The 20,348-nt window shown below is 38.3% G+C and overlaps 3 protein-coding genes across 5 annotated transcripts; 1 reads left to right on the forward strand and 2 right to left on the reverse strand.

The window, feature by feature from the left end:
• Nucleotides 1–126: 126 nt before the first annotated feature.
• LOC140988664 (short-chain dehydrogenase reductase 3b-like) lies at nt 127–1,205 on the reverse strand. Its single transcript, XM_073457705.1, has 2 exons — nt 1,129–1,205; nt 127–1,056 (listed from the first exon to the last, which is right to left on the reverse strand). The coding sequence occupies exons 1-2, from the start codon at nt 1,140–1,142 to the stop codon at nt 282–284; spliced, it is 789 nt and encodes a 262-aa protein (XP_073313806.1). The 5' UTR covers nt 1,143–1,205; the 3' UTR covers nt 127–281.
• A 10,077-nt stretch (nt 1,206–11,282) lies between these two features.
• LOC140988688 (uncharacterized) lies at nt 11,283–13,860 on the forward strand. 2 transcript variants are annotated; one of them, XR_012177347.1, is made up of 8 exons: nt 11,283–11,575; nt 11,656–11,755; nt 11,907–12,002; nt 12,103–12,155; nt 12,344–12,490; nt 12,710–12,758; nt 13,118–13,165; nt 13,663–13,677. XR_012177347.1 is itself a non-coding variant. In XM_073457736.1 (7 exons), the coding sequence occupies exons 1-7, from the start codon at nt 11,358–11,360 to the stop codon at nt 13,750–13,752; spliced, it is 654 nt and encodes a 217-aa protein (XP_073313837.1). In that variant the 5' UTR covers nt 11,284–11,357; the 3' UTR covers nt 13,753–13,860. The 2 variants fall into 2 exon arrangements, 1 of the variants encoding a protein (XP_073313837.1); XM_073457736.1 differs by lacking the exon at nt 12,344–12,490 and having other exon boundaries at nt 11,284–11,575; nt 13,663–13,860.
• A 126-nt stretch (nt 13,861–13,986) lies between these two features.
• Nucleotides 13,987–18,488, reverse strand: LOC140988675 (boron transporter 1-like). 2 transcript variants are annotated; one of them, XM_073457724.1, is made up of 13 exons: nt 18,139–18,488; nt 17,984–18,066; nt 17,564–17,756; nt 17,346–17,484; nt 17,103–17,268; nt 16,833–16,999; nt 16,570–16,743; nt 16,368–16,463; nt 15,924–16,061; nt 15,519–15,838; nt 15,152–15,419; nt 14,890–15,073; nt 13,987–14,802 (listed from the first exon to the last, which is right to left on the reverse strand). In XM_073457724.1, the coding sequence occupies exons 1-13, from the start codon at nt 18,240–18,242 to the stop codon at nt 14,753–14,755; spliced, it is 2,082 nt and encodes a 693-aa protein (XP_073313825.1). In that variant the 5' UTR covers nt 18,243–18,488; the 3' UTR covers nt 13,987–14,752. The 2 variants fall into 2 exon arrangements, with proteins under 2 accessions (XP_073313825.1, XP_073313816.1); XM_073457715.1 differs by having other exon boundaries at nt 13,987–15,073; nt 18,139–18,487.
• Between the last annotated feature and the right edge of the window lie 1,860 nt (nt 18,489–20,348).

Genomic DNA, 20,348 nt, shown 5'->3' on the forward strand with positions numbered 1-20,348 from the left:
CTCACAGATAAAGATTCGTGAGACCGTCTCACAAGAGATCTACTAATTAATTATTATGTCTCGGACAGTTAGTACTGTTGCATATATGATATCTATCTATCTATATTAAACCAACTCGATCCGAAATAAAAAATCACATAATAAACATAAAATACACACAAAAATACATGCGTATATACTAGCTAGGAAAAACCACGTGGTGGCCATTTTGCGAGCGTTGACTCATCTGGTATGCTTGACGCTGTGAAATTAAATTTTCCCTAAATTCACAACGATGATGATCAAAAAGAAGTATAACTGTGGCTGACTACCGAAAACCCACCGTCGACCGCCAAATTTTGTCCGCTAACATAAGCCGACTCGTCGGAAGCTAGAAACAATGCCGCCTCCGCTACGTGCTTAGCCTTCAAAACAATCCCCTTCAAGTTGGCCGTCTTGCAGCTGTTTGCCTCCACTTCCGCCGGTTCCAGGCCGTATGCGTTGCATGTCAGCGGCGTCGCTACACCGTAGGGAGATATACAATTGACCCTAATCCCATTTGCACCGAGCTCGCTGCAAGCACCCTTAACCAGACCCACCACAGCGTGTTTCGATGCCGAGTAAGCATGCGGGCCAGCGCCCCCGAGACAGGCAGCAACGCTTGCTGTGCAAATGATAGACCCCTTGATCTTTCTATCCACCATGGCACGGGCCGCGTGCTTGATAGTGGAGGCCATGCCACGTACATTCGTAGCCATGACATTATCCAATCCTTGAATATCGAGGTCGAGTATGCTCGTTACGGGTCCCAGAATTCCGGCATTACTGAACATGACATCGAGACCGTGATATGTTGTAAGGGCGTAGCTGACGGTGTCGGCCACTTGTTTTTCATCACGTACGTCGCAGTGATGGTAACTCACTTTATCCGAGTTGATTGAAGAAACAAGCCGGCTTCCTAATTCATCTTGTATGTCAGCAACCACGACCGCCGCCCCTTGCTCAGCAAATAACCGCACCGCTGCCTCACCGATGCCGCTCGCACCGCCCGTGATCACAGCCACTTTACCCTCCAACCTATATAAATCATAATCAATTTCAAAATAAAAAAAGGGCCGATGAATCTTGAGATTAAGACAAAGTTCTCACCTTAGCTTTGACATAGTGCAGCAAGATTTGTGAAATGTAGCTGGCAAGATTAGTTGAATGGCCTTGTGTATAAAATATAAACAAACCACTTTAATAGAGTAGCTCGGCGCAGATCCACTTATACGCCGTGATAAAAGGTCCTTAAATACAGAATAATTATATATATATATATATATATAATTATTTTAATTTAAAATTTATTTTAAATATATATTGGTTGAATATAATGCACTGTATCTGTATTAATGATACTTAACCATGATTATCTAGGAACCAAGCAGAAATTTAAGAAGAATTAAATTATAAATAAACTAATAAAAGTATATTTTCTTTTCAAAAAAAATGAATTCCACCATGATATAGAAGCCCTGGTCAAAATATCCAACCTAGATTTCAGATGTTGACGTGTCTGCCACAATTCATTATTTTTGTGATTGATGCGTCTAAAGGACGGAAACTTGTAGCACATGAACAACACCATTCAACAAGAAACTATATATTAAGCTGTTGATTCCATTGTTTTTAAATTAAATAAAATTGTATTTTTTTTCAATATAACTTGCTTAATTTCTGATGGTGAGGTTTTGACGTATTAATTTTTAATTTTTACTATTTTTTGTATAATTGTTGAGGTAAATTTTAAAATTATTGAGCAATTATATCAAAACAGTCGGAAATTAAAGTTTAATGTATCAAAATCAAAATTTATAAATTTAATTGACAAAAATGGTCCTGAGTTGGAACTGCCGAGGCCTTGGCCATCCTCGTGCAGTTCCAATCCTTTGTGAGCTTATTAAAGTTCACAAGGCCAATGTGGTATTCTAATCTGAAACATTAATATGCTCACAAGGCCGATGTGGTATTCTAATCTGAAACATTAGTGCATGCTGTGAAGATTGAAGAAATAAGGGTGAAGGTAAGATTTGGTGGTGCCTTCTCTGCGGATAGGTTTGGTCGAACTGGCGGTTTAATGGAAACAAACAAAGGCTTGTACTATTACAGGATTCTTTCGTAACCATATAGATATAGAAGTTGATTCGGGTAACATCTCAAGATGACGTCTTACGGGCTTCTATGAATTCCCTGAAAGAGGAAAGAGACCGGAGTCTTGAGCTTTACTCCGCTCTCTCTGTACTCAATCTACTCTGCCCTCATGCATTGTTGGTGATTTTAATGATCTCTTGAGCCCAGTTGATAAGAAAGGAAAGCATGAAGATCCACAATGGTTGTACACTAGATTTAGGCAATTGGTAATGGATAATGGACTCTCGTATTTACCATTAATAGGGTACCCGTTCACATGGGAAAGAAGGAAAGGGACGACCACAACTGTTGAAGAACGTCTTGATCGTGATCTAGCAACATCCTCTTGGATGACAAAGTTTCCCACTGCACAACTCCATAATCTGTGTGGTTTTGTGTCATATCATTCACCAATCCTCATAAATACCACACCTCGTATGCAAATGGGTAGAGCTCGTGATTTTATGTTCGAAAACAAATGGCTTAAAGAACCAGACTTACAATCTTTTATTACTTCCATTTGGGAGAACATCGATGGTGACAATATCATGGAAAAAATGGAGTCATTGTCTACTAAGCTAGCTGAGTGGGGTCGAGAGAGAAACAGGATTTTCAAAGATGATATTGAACATTGCAAAAAAGATATTGAGAGGCTTCGGCAGAGGGAGATCGAGCCTCGTACCCTTGGGGCGGGTAGCTCCTCTTTCTGCTCATCCTTCTCGTGTTTTCATTTATATGATGGGTCTCCGATAGTGAAGAAGATGCAATTGAGATTCAACAAATTAAGTATAAACTCACCAAGCTAATCACTCAGGAAGAGCTGCACTGGAAGCAAAGAGCAAAGGAGTATTGGCTCAAAGATGGAGACCTTAACACACAATTCTTTCACTCAGTGGCTACTCAAAGAAAAGAAAGAAATCGAATCAAATCGCTTGACGATGACAGTGGCCGGTAAGGCACTCAAACATTATGGATATTTGTAAGGTTTTCTCGACATATTTCGAGAATTTATTCGAGGAAGCTGATGCAATCTATGAGCCTGTCACGCAAGTAGTAGATAGAGTGGTCACAGACGAAGTAAACGAGAGGTTAGCAGCGCCATTCAAAGATGAAGAGTTCAGGCAAGCTATTTTTCAAATGAAAGCTGACAAGTCGCATGGACCGGACAGATTCAACCCAGGTTTTTTTCAGAAATTTTGGAATCTGGTGGGCTCATCAGTGACTAGGGACTGTAAAAAATGGCTATTGAATCTCCAATTTCCACCAAAGTTGAACAATACGAATGTTGTGCTTATTCCCAAATGTGAGTCTCCCTTATCTATGAAAGACTTGAGGCCCATATCGCTTTGTAATGTTCTATACAAGTTAATAGCGAAAGTTCTTGCTGATCAGATGAAGGTTGTCTTGCCAGACATTATATCCAAGCACCAGTCTGCTTTACTAAAGGAAGGGCAGTCACAAATAATGTGATCTTGGCTTTTGAAACAATACACTCTATGAACCGAAAGACCAAAGGAAAAAAGGGGATGTATAGCAAAGCCGGGATCGTATCGATTGGGGCTTCCTAAAATTTATTATGTTAAAGATGGGTTTTTGCAACCGCTGGGTAAAATATATAATGCTCTGCATCACATCAGTCTCCTACAATATCAAAGTTAATAACAAACAAGGTCGGGCCAATAAATGCGAAGAGAGGTCTCAGACAGGGCTGCCCACTATCCCCATACCTATTTATCATTTGTACATAAGGACTCTCATCATTGATGTCCAACGTCGAAGCAAGGTGAGCCATTCATGGGGTCAAAGCTTGTAGGAGGGAGCCACATATCTCTCACTTAATGTTTGCTGATGATTGTATTTTGTTCTTCAGCGCAGACATCGAGGAGAGCAACAAGATTGCAAACATTCTAAAATTCTTCGAAGCTGCTTCGGAGCAGATGATCAATTTGAACAAATCCGGAATAATCTTCAGTCGCAATGTTCCTACAATCATCCAGGCCGATATCTCTTCATCTTTGGGAGTCTTAAATCCCCTAAACACATGAAAGCATCTAGGCCTACCATCGCTAATAAGCAGTAAAAAGAAGGCTATCTTCGCATATCTCAAAGATCGATTATGGAAGTGAATCCAGAGTTGGAATGATTGATCTATCTCAAAGGTCGGGAGAGAAGTATCGATCAAATCAGTTGCATAGGCCATCCCAGCTTACTGTATGCAAATCTTCCTCCTCCCAATTTCCTTAGCCGATGAATTCCAAAGAATGATGAACTCTTATTGGTGGGAAACGAGAGGAAACTCTCGTGGTATCTGCAGGACGAATTGGGATCAACTATGTTTGAAAAAAATGGTGGTTTAGGTTTCCGTAATCTCCATGGTTTTAATCTTGCGATGTTGGGCAAGCAAGGGTGGAATATACTGTCCAACCCTCATACTCTTGTATCTCAACTTCTCAAAGAAAAATATTATCTAGACAAGGATTTCCTGAAAATAGATTTAGGATCTAATCCTAGCTTTATATGGAACTCGCAGGCCTTAATTCGTGAAGTTTATCGACGGAGAATTGGAGATGGCAGCAACATTTCGGTATGGTCAGAGCCTTGGCCACGTAATTTGAAAAAGCCTCGAGTAGAATCTCAAATCACCCTGAGACTAGAATCTCTGAAGGTTGCTGATTTAATGGTGCCATTCACACATGAATGGGATACTGAGCTCATTGAAGAAATTTTCGATGCATGAGACACTTCAGAAATCACAAATATTCCCCTTATGACCAACGTTCCGGATGTTCGCATCTGGAGCTACAGCAAAGATGATAATTATACAGTGAGATCGGGGTATCATCTAGCCTTGAACATCATCTACACAAGAAGAGGAAACAATACAACTGGTGCATGGAATAAATTATGAGACTTCAATATGTCACCCAAGGTTAAAACTTTCGCGTGGCGTATGGTGCGGAATTGGGTCCCTACAAGAGTAAATCTTCAGAACAAGCGTCTTCTGGTCTCACTGTAACTCCATGCTAGAACAACCTGGCATCTATTCTATACATGCCAATTTGCTCAAGCTTGCCGGGAGCTATCTCCTGTGAAGATAGAAGTCAATTCAACTCCCTCGAGATCGAGAATTTAGATTATTGGTTCTTTAACATCCTGGAAAGTTTGGATGTCGAGAGGAAGCGGATTTTTGTAATGATTCTTTGGGGCATCTGACACTCACGTAATGAAAGAGTCTGGAACAACATATCACCTTACTCAAATCGGACGATTACATAAGCCATTGACACACTTAATGAATGGCTTGCTGTTGTTAAGTAATGTAATCAAAACCAAGTGCACAAGAAGCCATATGTTCACATATGTAGCAGATCACAAGCTGCCCATCTAGAAGCTCCTAGATCTCTATTATAGTTTGCTGTTGTAACAATATAACAAACTTTATATTCTTCTTTTCCTCTTTTATCCTTGGTGATTGTAAATATAAATACACTTGTATTGACTCTTTGAAATTAGAGAGATTGGAATACAATTCTACAGTGCCTTCTTCAACCATCGTATTTAATATTCTAACTTGGTATCAGAGCAACTATGGCGGAAGCCACCTCACCTGGAGAATCCGGCTCAGCCACAATGTCCAATCTCAGCCCTAACCTCATGATTCTAAATCCCTCCAACCAAATCAACACTATCAAACTCACCGATGAGAACTTTCTCCTCTGGCAGCTTCAAGTATTAGCTGGAATTCGAGGCTTGGGTCTTGACATCTATATTGATCCTCAGTCAATCATCCCACCCAACACCATCCCTGGTGAAAATGGTACTGATATTCCATATCCTCTATACATTGCTTGGTCTAGGCAAGATCAACTTCTTTTTTCATTCCTCCTGGCCTCCATGACCGAAGGAATTCAAAGTCAGATGATTGGGTGTTCTTCGTCTGCTCAAATCTGGATCCGCGTTTCTACTTTATTTGCTGCTCGCTCAAAGGCGAGAATGATGCAGTACCGACTTCAATTGCAGACACTCAAGAAAGGTGGTCTTAGCATGAAGGATTATCTTGGTAAAATGAAAAGTTATGTTGATTCACTTGCTGCTTGTGGGCATTATATATCCGATGATGATCAGATTCTCTATATTCTGGGTGGTGTTGGAATGGAGTATGACTCGGTTGTTGTTCATGTGACCTCTCGAGTTGAATCGATTTCGCCTTCGGAAGTTGGTGCTCTACTTCTATCACACGAAGGACGCATCGAATCATACACTGTGAATGTGGATGGCACTGTACCTACAGCCAACATTTCTACTTTTTCTTCAGTCAAAGGTTGTCCATCATCGCCATCTCCGAGCTCTTCCCCGCGTGGCAGAGGTCGTGGCCGATTTGCTCGGGGTGGTCGACGAAGCTGGTCAAACACCAACAATCGCCCTATTTGCCAGATTTGTGGGTATTCTGGCCACATTGCGGAAAAATGTTATTACCGCTTTGACAAGGAATTCGTTTCACATCCACGAACTCCAGGAAATCACCACTCAAACAATTATCGCAACAAGCCTGAAGCACCTCCATCTGCTGCAGTAGCTGTGGCAAATTCAGAAAGTTTAAATGATGACTGGTGGTTCCCAGATTCCGGAGCTTCTCACCATGTTACTAATGATCTTGCCAACCTTGCTCTTGGGACTGAATATACCGGTGGAGGTAATGTTCTGATGGGGAATGGAACAGGTTTGCCGATCACTCATATTGGTTCTTCATATTTCCTATCTCATGATTCGAAATGCAAATTATCTCTAAATCACCTTCTTCGAGTCCCTCATATTTCTAAAAATCTGCTTAGTGTGAGCAAATTTGCTCAAGACAATAATGTCTATTTTGAATTTCATCCATTTTTTTGTGTTGTGAAGGACCTAGCGACGGGAAACACCCTCCTCAAAGGCACTTTACATGAAGGTCTGTATAAATTTTCCTTGGGCAAACCAGCTCCTTCATCTACACACTCTGCCACATGCTTGCATACTCAACCTTTCCCAGCCGTTTCTCTCTTCAATCAAGTGAATCAGTCTCACAACTTAACTGCAGTAGGATCTTCCATACTCAACCAATGGCATTATAGATTAGGTCATCCTATGATTTCCACTGTAAAGCACATTTTATCTGGTTGTAATATCTTTTTTTCAAAGAATGACAATATTAGTTTCTGCTCATCTTGTGAACTGGGCAAGAGTCATCGTCTTCCATTTACTTCCTCCTTAACCTGTTATGACAAACCACTTCAATTAGTATATTCTGATATATGGGGCCCTGCCTACCAAGCTTCGACTAATGGCTTTAAATATTATATCAGTTTTGTGGATGCCTACAGTCGATACACCTGGATATATTTCCTAAAAGCAAAATCTGAGGTGTTTCAAATTTTCCATCAATTTAAGACTCATGTTGAACTACAATTTGATACAAAAATAAAAACCCTTCAAACTGACTGGGGTGGAGAGTATCGACCATTAACTTCTTTCTTTCAGAAATATGGGATTCATCATCGTCTCTCTTGCCCACACACTTCACAACAAAATGGTGTGGTAGAAAGAAAACATCGGCATATCGTTGACGTTGGTCTTTCTCTCCTTGCTCACGCTCACATGCCAATAAAATTTTGGGACGATGCTTTTTCCACTGCTGTTTTTCTCATTAATCGTCTCCCTAACTCTGCCATACAAGGTACTGCCCCCTTAAAAAGATTATCCAATCTTGATCCCAATTACTCTCTGCTTCGTGTCTTTGGGTGTTTATGCTTTCCCTATCTTCGGGTTTACAACACACATAAACTTGAGTTTAGATCTAAACCATGTGTTTTTCTTGGCTATAGCAACAAACACAAAGGATATAAATGCTTAAGTCAGGATGGTCGTATCTACATTTCTCGGCACGTAAAGTTTGATGAGTGTTCATTTCCTTTCTCCAATAATCACTTCGAAACTTCACCTCCTGCATCCCCAGAGTCTTCTAATTTTTTCCTCCCAATCCTTCCTGACTCTTCTTCAAACCAACCATCGTCCCACTCACCCCCTCCAACTCATGTACCTCCCATTCATACTTCGGACATTTCTTCCTCTTCTCAAGCTCATGATTTCGGTTCATCATCTTCTGTCCCTAACCCTTCCAATAATGAGCAGCCTGTTCCCCCTCCTACGAATGATCACTCCATGGTTACTCGGTCCAAAGCAGGTATCTACAAACCAAGGGTGTTTGCTTCTCAACTCACGACCACTCATGAACCAGCCACTGCTCATGATGCCCTAGCACATCCAGCCTGGTGTGATGCTATGAAGGCTGAATATAATGCCCTAATCCAGAATAAGACCTGGGTTTTAGTTCCAGCACCAACCAATACCCCAATTATTGGATGTAAGTGGGTTTTTAAAATCAAAACACATCCAGATGGGACTGTGGCTCGGTACAAAGCTCGTCTTGTTGCGAAAGGGTATTCTCAAACTGCAGGGCTGGATTACACTGAGACATTCAGTCCAGTTATAAAGCCTACTACAATTCGAGTTGTTCTTACCATTGCTCTCTCTTATGGCTGGTCTATTCAACAACTTGACGTTAACAATGCATTCCTTAATGGTACTATTAATGAGCTTATTTTTATGCAGCAGCCTCCTGGCTTTGAACAACATTGCCCTGGCAAACAACTTGTATGTCAACTACACAAGGCGATCTATGGACTCAAACAAGCACCTCGTGCTTGGTTTGATAAACTGAAAATGGTTCTCATACATCTCGGTTTCCTCCAATCCAAGGCTGATGCTTCACTATTTGTTAAACATGATAAGAAATTGATTATCTATATCTTGGTCTATGTCGATGACATAATTATCACAGGTAACAATGCTGATCAAGTCAATGATCTTATCTGCCAATTAAACTCAAAGTTCTCCTTGAAACATTTGGGCGATCTCTCATTCTTTCTGGGTATTGAAGTATCACGGCCTTCTCCCACATGTTTATTTCTATCTCAAACCAAATACATACGTGATCTGCTGAAACGAACAAATATGGACAAAGCAAATCCATTACCCACTCCTATGGTTTCTGGGCTGAAGCTTTCTTCCAAAGATGCAGAATTTTTTGCTGATGCAACCTTGTATCGTAGCACCGTGGGTGCCCTCCAGTATCTCACCATAACAAGACCAGATATTGCATATAGTGTGAATAAAGCTTGTCAGTTCATGCAAAGCCCTTGTCTTTCACATTGGAAGGCTGTTAAGCGAATTCTTCGCTATCTCAATGGAACGTCAAACCATGGAATTCTTCTTACTGCTGCTTCTCGGCTTTCTCTGCATGGTTTTTGTGATGCAGATTGGGCCAATGATCCAGATGACAGACGTTCCACCTCTGGATTCTGCTGGTTTTTAGGTAACTCACCTATCACTTGGTGTTCAAAGAAACAACCGGTTGTTTCTCGATCGAGTACTGAAGCAGAATATCGTAGTCTTGCTAATGCCACTTCAGAATTACTTTGGCTTCAGTCTTTGCTCACCGAACTTCATGTTAACAGCCGTGCTTCACCCATACTGTGGTGTGACAATATCAGTACAATCTCGTTGAGTGCCAATCCTGTCTTACATTCTAAATCCAAGCATTTCGAGTTAGATCTCTTCTTTGTTCGAGAGAAAGTTTTGGCTAAGCAACTCGATGTCCAATTTGTTCCCTCCTCTGATCAAATTGCAGATGTCTTCACCAAATCGTTATCTTCTCCCAACTTCCAGAGGTTTCGAACCAAGCTCAGCATTATGAAAAAGTCGATGCTGACCTTGCGGGGGGATGTTAAGTAATGTAATCAAAACCAAGTGCACAAGAAGCCATATGTTCACATATGTAGCAGATCACAAGCTGCCCATCTAGAAGCTCCTAGATCTCTCTTATAGTTTGCTGTTGTAACAATATAACAAACTTTATATTCTTCTTTTCCTCTTTTATCCTTGGTGATCGTAAATATAAATACACTTGTATTGACTCTTTGAAATTAGAGAGATTGGAATACAATTCTACAGTGCCTTCTTCAACCATCGTATTTAATATTCTAACTGCTGTAAGAACGTTAGAAAAACAGCCAAACCATCAGCCGAACTTGCGTACAGATGTGGTCTGGAGGAAACACATGGAAGACTTCTTCAAATGTTACGTGTATGCGAGTTTTGGTACCAATAAAAGATCATTTGTGGTTGGTATGGTAATCAGGGACTAAAATGGCTCCTTCATAATTTGCAGAACCAGTCTCCACCATGGAGCAGTATTTGTAAAGGAAGCAGAAGCACTTGCAATCCATGAAGCTCTCAGCTGGATAAAAGACATGGGTTACGGCAAGGTAATAGTGGAAACAGACTCAAAGATATCAGCAGATGTAATCCACTCTGACACACCAGATCTTACCGAATTTGGCATCACTATCATAGCCTGTCGTGCTATCATCAGGAATTAGAGTTCACTCAAAGTCGAACACGTTAGGAGACAAGCAAATAGAGTCGCTCATACATTGATTAAAACGGCTCTCCAACAAACTTGTTTTGATATCTCTGTTGTAATGCCATTTTCTATTAACACTATCATATGAACGATTGTAACTCTCAAGTTGTAGTTTAATAAAAGATGTTGATTGATGACGTTCAAAAAAAATTGACAAAAACCTAAATTATAAAATCAATGGACGAAAAAAATAGTTTTTCCATAACAAAAAACATATATTTATTCTTAAATGCACCACAATTGCAGAAAAGTTATTGGTTTATTGTTGAACTACTTGATGTCTGAATACGAGATGGGGTATATAATCGACCAATTTATCAAGATGAAGGCATCACGTGACACTTCTTGTTTTGAAAATATAGACAAGATCGATTTCTCGTTTTTTTTTAAAATAATTCAAAACTTATATTTAAAAATGTAATATTTTCGGATTGTACTTCTTTTGTCAATGTTTTGAAAGTGCATTATTTTTATATTTTTTTAAAAAGCCCAAATTTCTCTCAACTTGATTTATTTTTCTATTTTATTATTTATTAATTCTAAGTGGAAAACAAAAATAAATGAGACTCCTTTTATTAATATTAATATTAATTTGTTTCTAGATAGAAACTATTGAAAGAAGATTGGTTGTCTGGTCGTCTTCCGCCTTGCGCCATTGATTGTTTCTATTCTACTTGTGCTGTAACAAATGTCTGTAGGAGCTGCATCGACCACCGTCGTCTCCTTGATCAACCACTCTAAATCCAACCTAGATAGCTCGGCGCTCCCGCCTTCCTCCTTATCCTCCTCCACCACCGCCGGCCTTCTCCGCCGCCGCCTCACTACTAAACATGAACCCAGAAGGGCATATTACTTCAGATCCCCAGGCCGCCATTTCTCTACCGTCATGGAATGGCAGGATTCCACGTAATCTGATTTCATTCTTCTTAACATCAAATTCACTTGCTTTCTTCTCTGTTCAGTCACATTTGCTGATTCCATTGCAGGGTGAAGATGGTTATCGATGTGCCCACTTCGGTTGCTTATAAATGTTACTCTGACCGCGAAGCCATTCCTCAGTGGATGCCCTTCATTTCATCTGTAAAGGTCGGCGACCCATGATTTTCTCTTCGATTCTACGCACCTTTTCTCTCTGAACATAGATTTTTTTTCCTTGAACCTTCTTAGATTTTCAAGTATACTGAATAGTACCCTCATTTGCCTCTGTAAGAAATTTGATATCTCACGCTGTTTGTAGACTGTGGATGATAAACCTGATCTATCACGATGGTCACTGAAGTATAAAGCATTTGGTCAAGATATAGAATACTCTTGGCTGGCTCGAAATTTGCAGGTAACTGCTAAAGTGATTATTTAGATTTATTGCACGATATATTTTAATGTCCTCATTGCAAGTTAATTACCCAGCAAATTGGTGGTGTTAACAAATGCAGCCTATACCAAATCAGAAAATCCACTGGAGGTCACTGGAGGGTCTTCCTAATAGGTAACAGATATTTTACGAGAAACAAATCATGTATGAAAAATGAAGCATGCTGAACTTCGGATTTGTCTCAAGATTGTATTTTTTCTCCAAAACAGTAAATAATCCAAGCATATGAACGTTACTATCAAATGCCAGAGCCGGGATTTATTAACCGATTTGTAATGCTTTTGAAATTCACTACATTTCAGTTTGCGGGTAAGTCATGGAGTTTGGCATAGCGATTCGGTTTCTGATCTTGAGAAATCTGTTAATTGAAGTTCCCTATACTTCCTACTACTCTCTGCGACAGAGAATTTTTTTTACAGCAAATGTATAGTAAGCTGGATTTGTACTAGGTACTATTATCAGTGTCTTGTGTAAATTTTGAAGAGGAACAATATCATGCCATTCATTTTTATTCAATGCTTTCTTTTTATTATTTCAATAAAGATGGCAAAATATTTACAAAGGGAATTATAAATGACATACCTTCAAATGGAGCTATCGGAAACTTTGAGTTTGCTTCTTTAATCTTGATATTCCAAGACAATAAGTTAAGCATACAAATGTTGCAGGGGAGCTGTGAGGTTTTTTCCTAAAGGTGCTGATTCATGTGTGGTAGAAGTAAGTATTAACTTCATCTTTCCTGCTGTAATTTGTTTGCTTTATGTGACATGCTTCTCAATCGTGTTCTGATTGCATTTTTTTACTTTGTAAGTGCAGAATTTTTAATTCATATGCAATGAGATAGTATCTTGATCATCCGTAAAATATTTGCAGCATGTTAATGTTTAGAAAGTAAGTGAAAACTTCATATTTGTAGAGCCGGTTTTAAATTTAACATATCTGTTCATGACAATGGTATGTATGAAAACAAATTATCACATTTAGACTTCTTATTTCTTTTTGCAGAACAAAAATGAGATAAAATTAAGTTTTGAATTTCTGAATCTGTTCTTACAGTAGATTTTTTCGTTTTTCAGCTTACTGTTTCATATGAAGTTCCTCAACTACTGACCCCAGTGGCATCTGTAAGTATCACCTTTTAGCAAAAAGCATTTGTTGAAACCGTGTGTCCCTAAAGTTTGAGTTCATCGGAATTGTCGCAATCAACAGTTTTATACTTTTACTTACCCACGCACCTACTCGGCATCTATACATAAGGCGTATACATGAAACTTGATAAGACATTAGGAACAAAGACCAATCAACACCAACTTCATAAAACAACGATTATGCTCTCCAGGGGTTTAGAACCTTTGATCTCCTGACCCTAATTTCATATTGAATTAACTTTCCATATACTTATTAATTGTGACACCTCTATGAGCTCGAGCTTTTGAGACAAGCAATTTTTTTTAAAAAAACAATCGAATCTGCAAATGACTAAATAGAAGACATGGCAGGATTGTGACGATATTATCATCTGACAATGGACTGAGTTTTTACCGCTGCTGGTGGAAATTAAAATTTGTTTAAAATTTCACTTGAAACCGTACTTTAGCCAATACTAATTCTGGTTATTTAGGCACTGCAACCTTTTCTGGAGAGCTTGCTGTTACGTGGTTTGGAAGGGTTTGCAAAGTTCGCTAAAAGCTACCAGCAGAAAGTGTCCTGAGATATTGATTGAGTTTTTTTTAGCCTTACATACATTTATGCAAAATGGATTGGAGACAATGTTAGACATATCTGTAAGTTGTGAAGACAATAAAAGTAAGCTTTTTTTATATTGGTAAATTAAATTTCATTCATAAGATGAATAAACGAATACATTGAGCATATTTACGGAATATATATGAATATGGTCAACTTTATCATCCACATAGGAGCTATGGGGATATGGGTGTTGAAACGATTAGAAATATTTGTTGGTTTGTAAGTGCACTCAACTCCTGTCTAATTTGATGCAAATAGCACCGAAGGACTTAAACTGGAGAATCTTAAAGCCATGGGATGAGCCTAATTTTTATGTAGAAGCCTCTTTTTGTAAAAGCTTTTGAGCTCATTATAGATGTTATGATCAAGTCTTATATTTTGAACATGCTGCCACATCTAAACCGAAACGTCAGGGAAAATATTTTCGAAATTCGGTATCCGAAGTATACACGTCCAAGTTTGTTGAGCATTAGACAATGAGGACTATCCAAGGCCATTGGAATGAAATATGTGAGTGACCTCCCGAAGTTCATATCAATCGGAATCAGTAATACCAAACACTCAAATTTATGAGACATAGTACAATCAATAATTTTAACTCTCGACTAAAGCTGGCAATCTGAATAGCCCTAATGCCAATGGTTAAGCTATAACTGAAGGATCATCACAATAAAACTAGGAGTTTCCACGCACATTGATCATGAAATAATCGGGCAAAGGCAAATGCATCACTTCTCAAAGAAAAAAGTTGTTCTTTGCTAACAGAAGCAGACAAATATGATACATCTGGAGAAGATCTCCCGGTGTGGTCCTATTGTGCAAGATTTACACTGAAGGAGAAAAATCATCAGAGACAAAGAAAACACAAGTACAACACTAGTTTTTCGTGTTTTTTTTTTTGAAAAAAAATTATATATTGCATGTATATATGCATATGGTGGGCATTGATGAATTGTTCTAAACTATTTTGGAGTTAAGTTGCGAGGACTAATCCCCGAGTTAGATGGACCAACTTGATCTCCACCACTCCTTGGACTAAAAGATTCTTTTCCAATAATACCCATTTGGTGATCTCCTCTTAGTGCACTAACACGAGAACTATATGCTGCTTTCTCGGTTGACCAGAGTGGGCTCTGAATCGCTATTGTAGGCTCTTTTCCAGGTGTTGCTGATGAGCTCGTCACTTTTGGACTCAAAATATGCCTTACCTCACCTCGACTTCTTGTGATAATTCCATCCAATATCTCCTCACCTTCAGCAAATGAAACTCTACCTTCTCCCTCCTGCATTCATTGCAATTTTCATCTGTTACAAACTTAACATCAGAGTTTTATTGTTGGAAAACAAACAGAAAGTGTTACCGGTGGAAGGTTGAATGGTACAGCCGGTGCCTCTTCATATTCTGCAGCATCTAAATCTTGAAGATATGCACCTTTGAAAAACTTTGGTAGCATGTATTGTCTTACTGGAACGAGAAGCATAATTAGAAGAGGGAATAGGACTCCGGCAATTGGAACCCATGTAATGCCAAAACAAAGAAGCAAATATGTTGTCTGGAATATGGTAAATGTTGCGATTGTCTTGAAAGGCACAGTTTCCACAAAGGTGGTATGGTAGTCTTCCAAAACTCTGCCAAAACACACACATACACAAAAATATATATATTTTCAGTGGCTGTGAGAACGCTTTCGCTCTAAAAAGGAAGTAATAAAATGTTTGATGGGTTACTTGTATCTTCTGCTTGGCGCAGTGAAAAGCAGTAATATCCTTTCCCAGAACTGGTTGCCAGGTAAGCTTTCGATGGCCATGAAAGCAAAATACCCCCAGAGAACAGAGGTTGGGATCATTCTCAATGCTGGCATGGCAGCAACGCATCCTCCCACCAAAATGGCTTGAAACAAGGTGCTCACACGCTGTTCTTTCACCTCGACAGGCAGTAACTCATCAATCTCCTTTTGGACATCAAAAACTGTTTCATCCACTGGAGCGTCAAAGCTTCCCATGCTTGACACTAACTGAACGGTTGATTCTTTCAACTCCTTTAGACCCTGTTCAACAATTTTCGTAATTGGTCTTGTACATGGAGTGCAAGAGCTAGGATTTATCTAAACAAGTTGATAAATAGTTACATACTCTGTGTGATGACTCCTGGTAGATGAGAGGAGTCTGTATTTGTTGATAAGCTTCTTGCATGTTCCCATACAACTGTCCCAAGCTCGAGTTTGTTTTCATACTTTGATGCGCCGTAGCAACAAGCTGATTCCTGAGCAACTGCGTTAGTTCAAGAGAAAAACTTCAGTATTAGGACTTTATAGATACATGGTAATTGTTGAAACCGTTTATCCCAAAAGTTCGAGTGCATGGAGGTGGCACAATAAGTAGTTTTATTTGTTACAAACCCCTGCACGTGTAAGCTGGAGCCGGGAAATATATATCCAAAATTAATATCCAAGGCACGCCATTGTAAGTTGGTAGTTATTAGATAACAAAACCCGCCAAAACCCAACTTAGTAAAATATACAAACTACAAAGTATTTGCCAAGGATTTCACAATCAAAACAAAAGACTATCTTTCACCTGGTGTTTAAGAGTCGCCAGAGCTTTTGTATGCATTGGGGACTGTGGGATTACACCATTTGATGGTGGGATTCCAAGGAGACCACACACTAATGTCTGCCAACAACAACAAATATTGGCTTCTTATATAGTTCAAGACACAAATAGTCAAATAGAGCTGTAGAATTATGCAAGATATCAAATGAGTCGCGCATATAGGTACCAGAAATCCAAGAAGCAGTAAATCGTAGTGGAAAGAAGACGGTTTCCGCAAATTGAACTCTTTCTGCTGAGCCAACTGAGACGCTACACTGTGGTCAAAATAGTATAATACTGCGATCATTGTTGCAGGTATGAAGGCTCCAAGTATGTAGAGAATGGGTACGTTCAGCATATCCTGTTAAATTTGACAGCAAATTATCATCTTCCACAACGAGAACGAAACCAGTCTACCACGAAAAATTTGTGAATAAGCAAGGTGCATACCTTCATCACTGTCCAGTTCCCATAGGCCCCTGGTGACCATGGATTTGGGCTCATGAGACGTCGTGGAATCCCTTTCGGTACAGTTGAAGCAGGTATGTAGGATACTGCTGTCCACGCCAACACCATCAATGGCACCCCGTAATCTGCGATAAGGCTCCGCAGCCAACCTACATGGAAATAATAAACAATTTTATGTATGATACAATTACGATAGAAATAAAAAAATATTTTCCTTTCTTTATGTTAAAAAGATCTATTACTCATCCTCACCTGACCCATATAGCCATGACCTTGCTTTCCGGCTTCTTAATGCAGTCAGTAGCAGACCAAATGACAGAACCAACGCGAACATGCCATTCGCAAACCTCCAGGAGGGTATATATTCTATGAGCCCGGCATCTTCTCTTTTTGGTACGCGGAACTCCTCCACCAGCCCCTTCACACAAATCGTCACAAAGTCAACTCAACGTTTTTGTTTGAGATGGATGATTCCTTACAAATTACGTTTCTTACTTTCAGGGCTTGCTGCATGAAAAGCATGGCAATAAGCATTCCGAACAGTTCTCCGGCCACACGGGTGAACCTGTTGATAATGGAGCATGCTCCTAAAATAGCCAGCAAAAACAACAAAGCTGCTGTCCAAACACAAACCCTGAAAAAGTTTTTGTGTTACATATTGAAGTCCGAACAAGGACACAAACATCAAATGAAACCAAATCAAGCTAACCAACCATCCAGTCCATGCAAGAAAGAGTTCACGACCCAAATCCTGTCTTTGCTTGGCAAAGTCGAACATGAAGGTGTACATTAAGACAGTAGGCTCAGCAACTCCTAAAATGAGCAACGGTTGCCCTCCAATAATGGAGTGCATAATTCCACAAAATGCAGTGGATGCTAAAGTCTGAACCGCCGTTAAAATCCCATCTGCAATTCATTGGAATAAAGTTGACACATGAAACTATATATAAATTACACTAGCTAGTTAGCTGAGACTAAAGTCCAATAAGATCTCAAGGGTGTCAGCACATTTACCCTTCATTATATGTGTAGCAATTTCTTGTGTACATCGATATGCCTAAGCACATTACATTAGACGACACACACGCACGCACACACATATATATAAAGAAAATGAAAACACATTTTGGTACCTGTATTCCTCTCAAGTTGTTCGCCAAAGGAAATCACTGGTATGGCCGAAGCAAAAAATATATAGGTAGTAGGAGCCAGCACCCTGAAACGATATATATAGCAATGTATCACACACAAAATGTATAGGAAATTAAATGAACAAGTAGATATGAACCTGAAGCCAGCCTTGAATCCACCAATCCAATCTTGCTTGTAACAGAGCAGCCTCCCTTGAACATCATTCTTAATCCCGCGAAACGGCACAAACGTCTCTTCCATGCTGATTGCTACGACAGGTAGTCGAGATTTGCTTGCCTATCCAACTAGCCTCTGCTGCATTGCCCCTGAATGAAGTTAGATTACAGAAACGCAGATGTAATGTAGTAAGCATTGTAATATGCGAGGATTATTATATAGAGTTATAAGCTAGTGGCAGTCCATTGAAGAGAGAGAGGAGAACAAGCCAAGTATGCGGGTCAAAAGGGATATTTAGAATGCGCCACATAGTATTCAACAGCAAAAGACAGTTCAACACAAGCTGGCGGGGCTATGATTTGCAATTGCAGCATTTCGTTCATGGCCAGTGATTCTTGTTACGAAATTCCCTATCCATTAGTCAATGATTTTAATTAATTATTTATATATGTATATTAGTTAATGTCATTGTGTCTACGTTTATTTTTATAACTTTATTCTTTTTGTTATGGAAAGAGAGCATAAGCAACTGAGATTTCGAGTGAAGAAATGCTTAAAATCGGAAAAGAAACAAGTAAAAACGAGTGAGTTTGGAGTACTATTAATAATTTGAGTATGGCTCTGGTGAGACGGTCTCACGAATCTTTATCTGTGAGACGGGTCAATCCTACCGATATTCACAATAAAAAGTAATACTCTTAGCATAAAAAGTAATATTTTTTCATGGATGACAAAAATAAGAGATCCGTCTAACAAAATATCACCCGTGAGATCGTCTCACACAAGTTTTTGCATAATAATTTGATGTAATTTTTATATGAAACGTGATTATTTTAGAGTAATTCTTTTCATTCAATGTTAATGTTGGAGTTCTTATTTTGTTACATTTTGTTTTTTGAAAAAAATATTAATATTACATGGAACAAATTAAATATCCTGGAAAAGAAAATTCGTTACGATTTTGAAGACCAAAGATATAACTTAAAATATACTGGTATCGATCTTTATAATATAATATAAATAAATTGAATTTTTTTAATGGACGATAATTGTCGGTGGATATTCAAATTAATCAATTACTAATAAACCAATAAAAGCTATTTCAACTAGCTAAGACATGCATGATCATGCACGTTGCTCCTTAAAGCATAAGCTAAATTTCCACTTATTATCTAATTGAATCGATTTGGATTTAACTTATTTTAAAATGAAAATTTTATTACATTGAGTACAAACATATTTAAATGTAAAAATTTAAAATGGAAATTATTTCAATTATATGATTAACTGTAATATATGAGACAACATTCTATATTGAAAATGGAAATTTGGGTTGGGAACAAAGTGTTTATGGTTATCGACAATGAAACTTTTAATAAATTATTATTAGTTAATTTGAAGCTCAAGGTTTTAATAATTGATTTATTGATGAATCATAATATGATAATTTCAGTATCTGCTGGGATATATGAGTGACAAAAAATTCGATTTTGTTTAAAATAGATTTAAGATCCAAGTCTTTCGAATATTTATTTCAAAACGATACAACGTTAATTGATTTAAATGAAGGTATTTTCTGGGAACAAACATCGTGTATCATTGATATTTTGGGGGTCTTTTGAATTAAAAATAGTAGTAGAATTGTCTTTTAGATTTTCCAATGATAAAACATTTTAGGGAGTCGTGTAGTAATTTCTCCTTAAATGTTAAATCGTGGCCTTTTCAAGTTAAAGCAAAAAATAAAATAAAAAAAATCAAACGGCATATACTTGATCTTATTATTACTATTAATAATAATAATAATAATAATAATAATAATATTATTATTATTAAATAAATAAATTCACTATTTTGTATAGCCAATCACTACTCTTTCATGTGAGACAATTGGCATAGGCCCATATAAAAAAGGTTGACTAATAATTTTGTCGTGTCCAAAATTTGTTATAACATAAAATGAGAATAATGCAGTATTGCTTGTTCTTTATGACAAAATATATATATTATTTGGTATGATTTTAACGTAGATGATCAATTTTATTTTTGTCATATAATAACCAAAATAATAATTCAATTGTTTATATTTGCCCAATCCACAAAACTTACGGCTCCCTTTGCGACCAAACAAATTCTCCCAACTTAGTTCATTTAGGCGAGAATTGTTTTTTTTTTTAAAGTATATTTCATAAA

This window comes from Primulina huaijiensis, chromosome 1, assembly GCF_012295235.1.
Source record: "Primulina huaijiensis isolate GDHJ02 chromosome 1, ASM1229523v2, whole genome shotgun sequence".
Taxonomy (NCBI): Eukaryota; Viridiplantae; Streptophyta; class Magnoliopsida; order Lamiales; family Gesneriaceae; genus Primulina; species Primulina huaijiensis.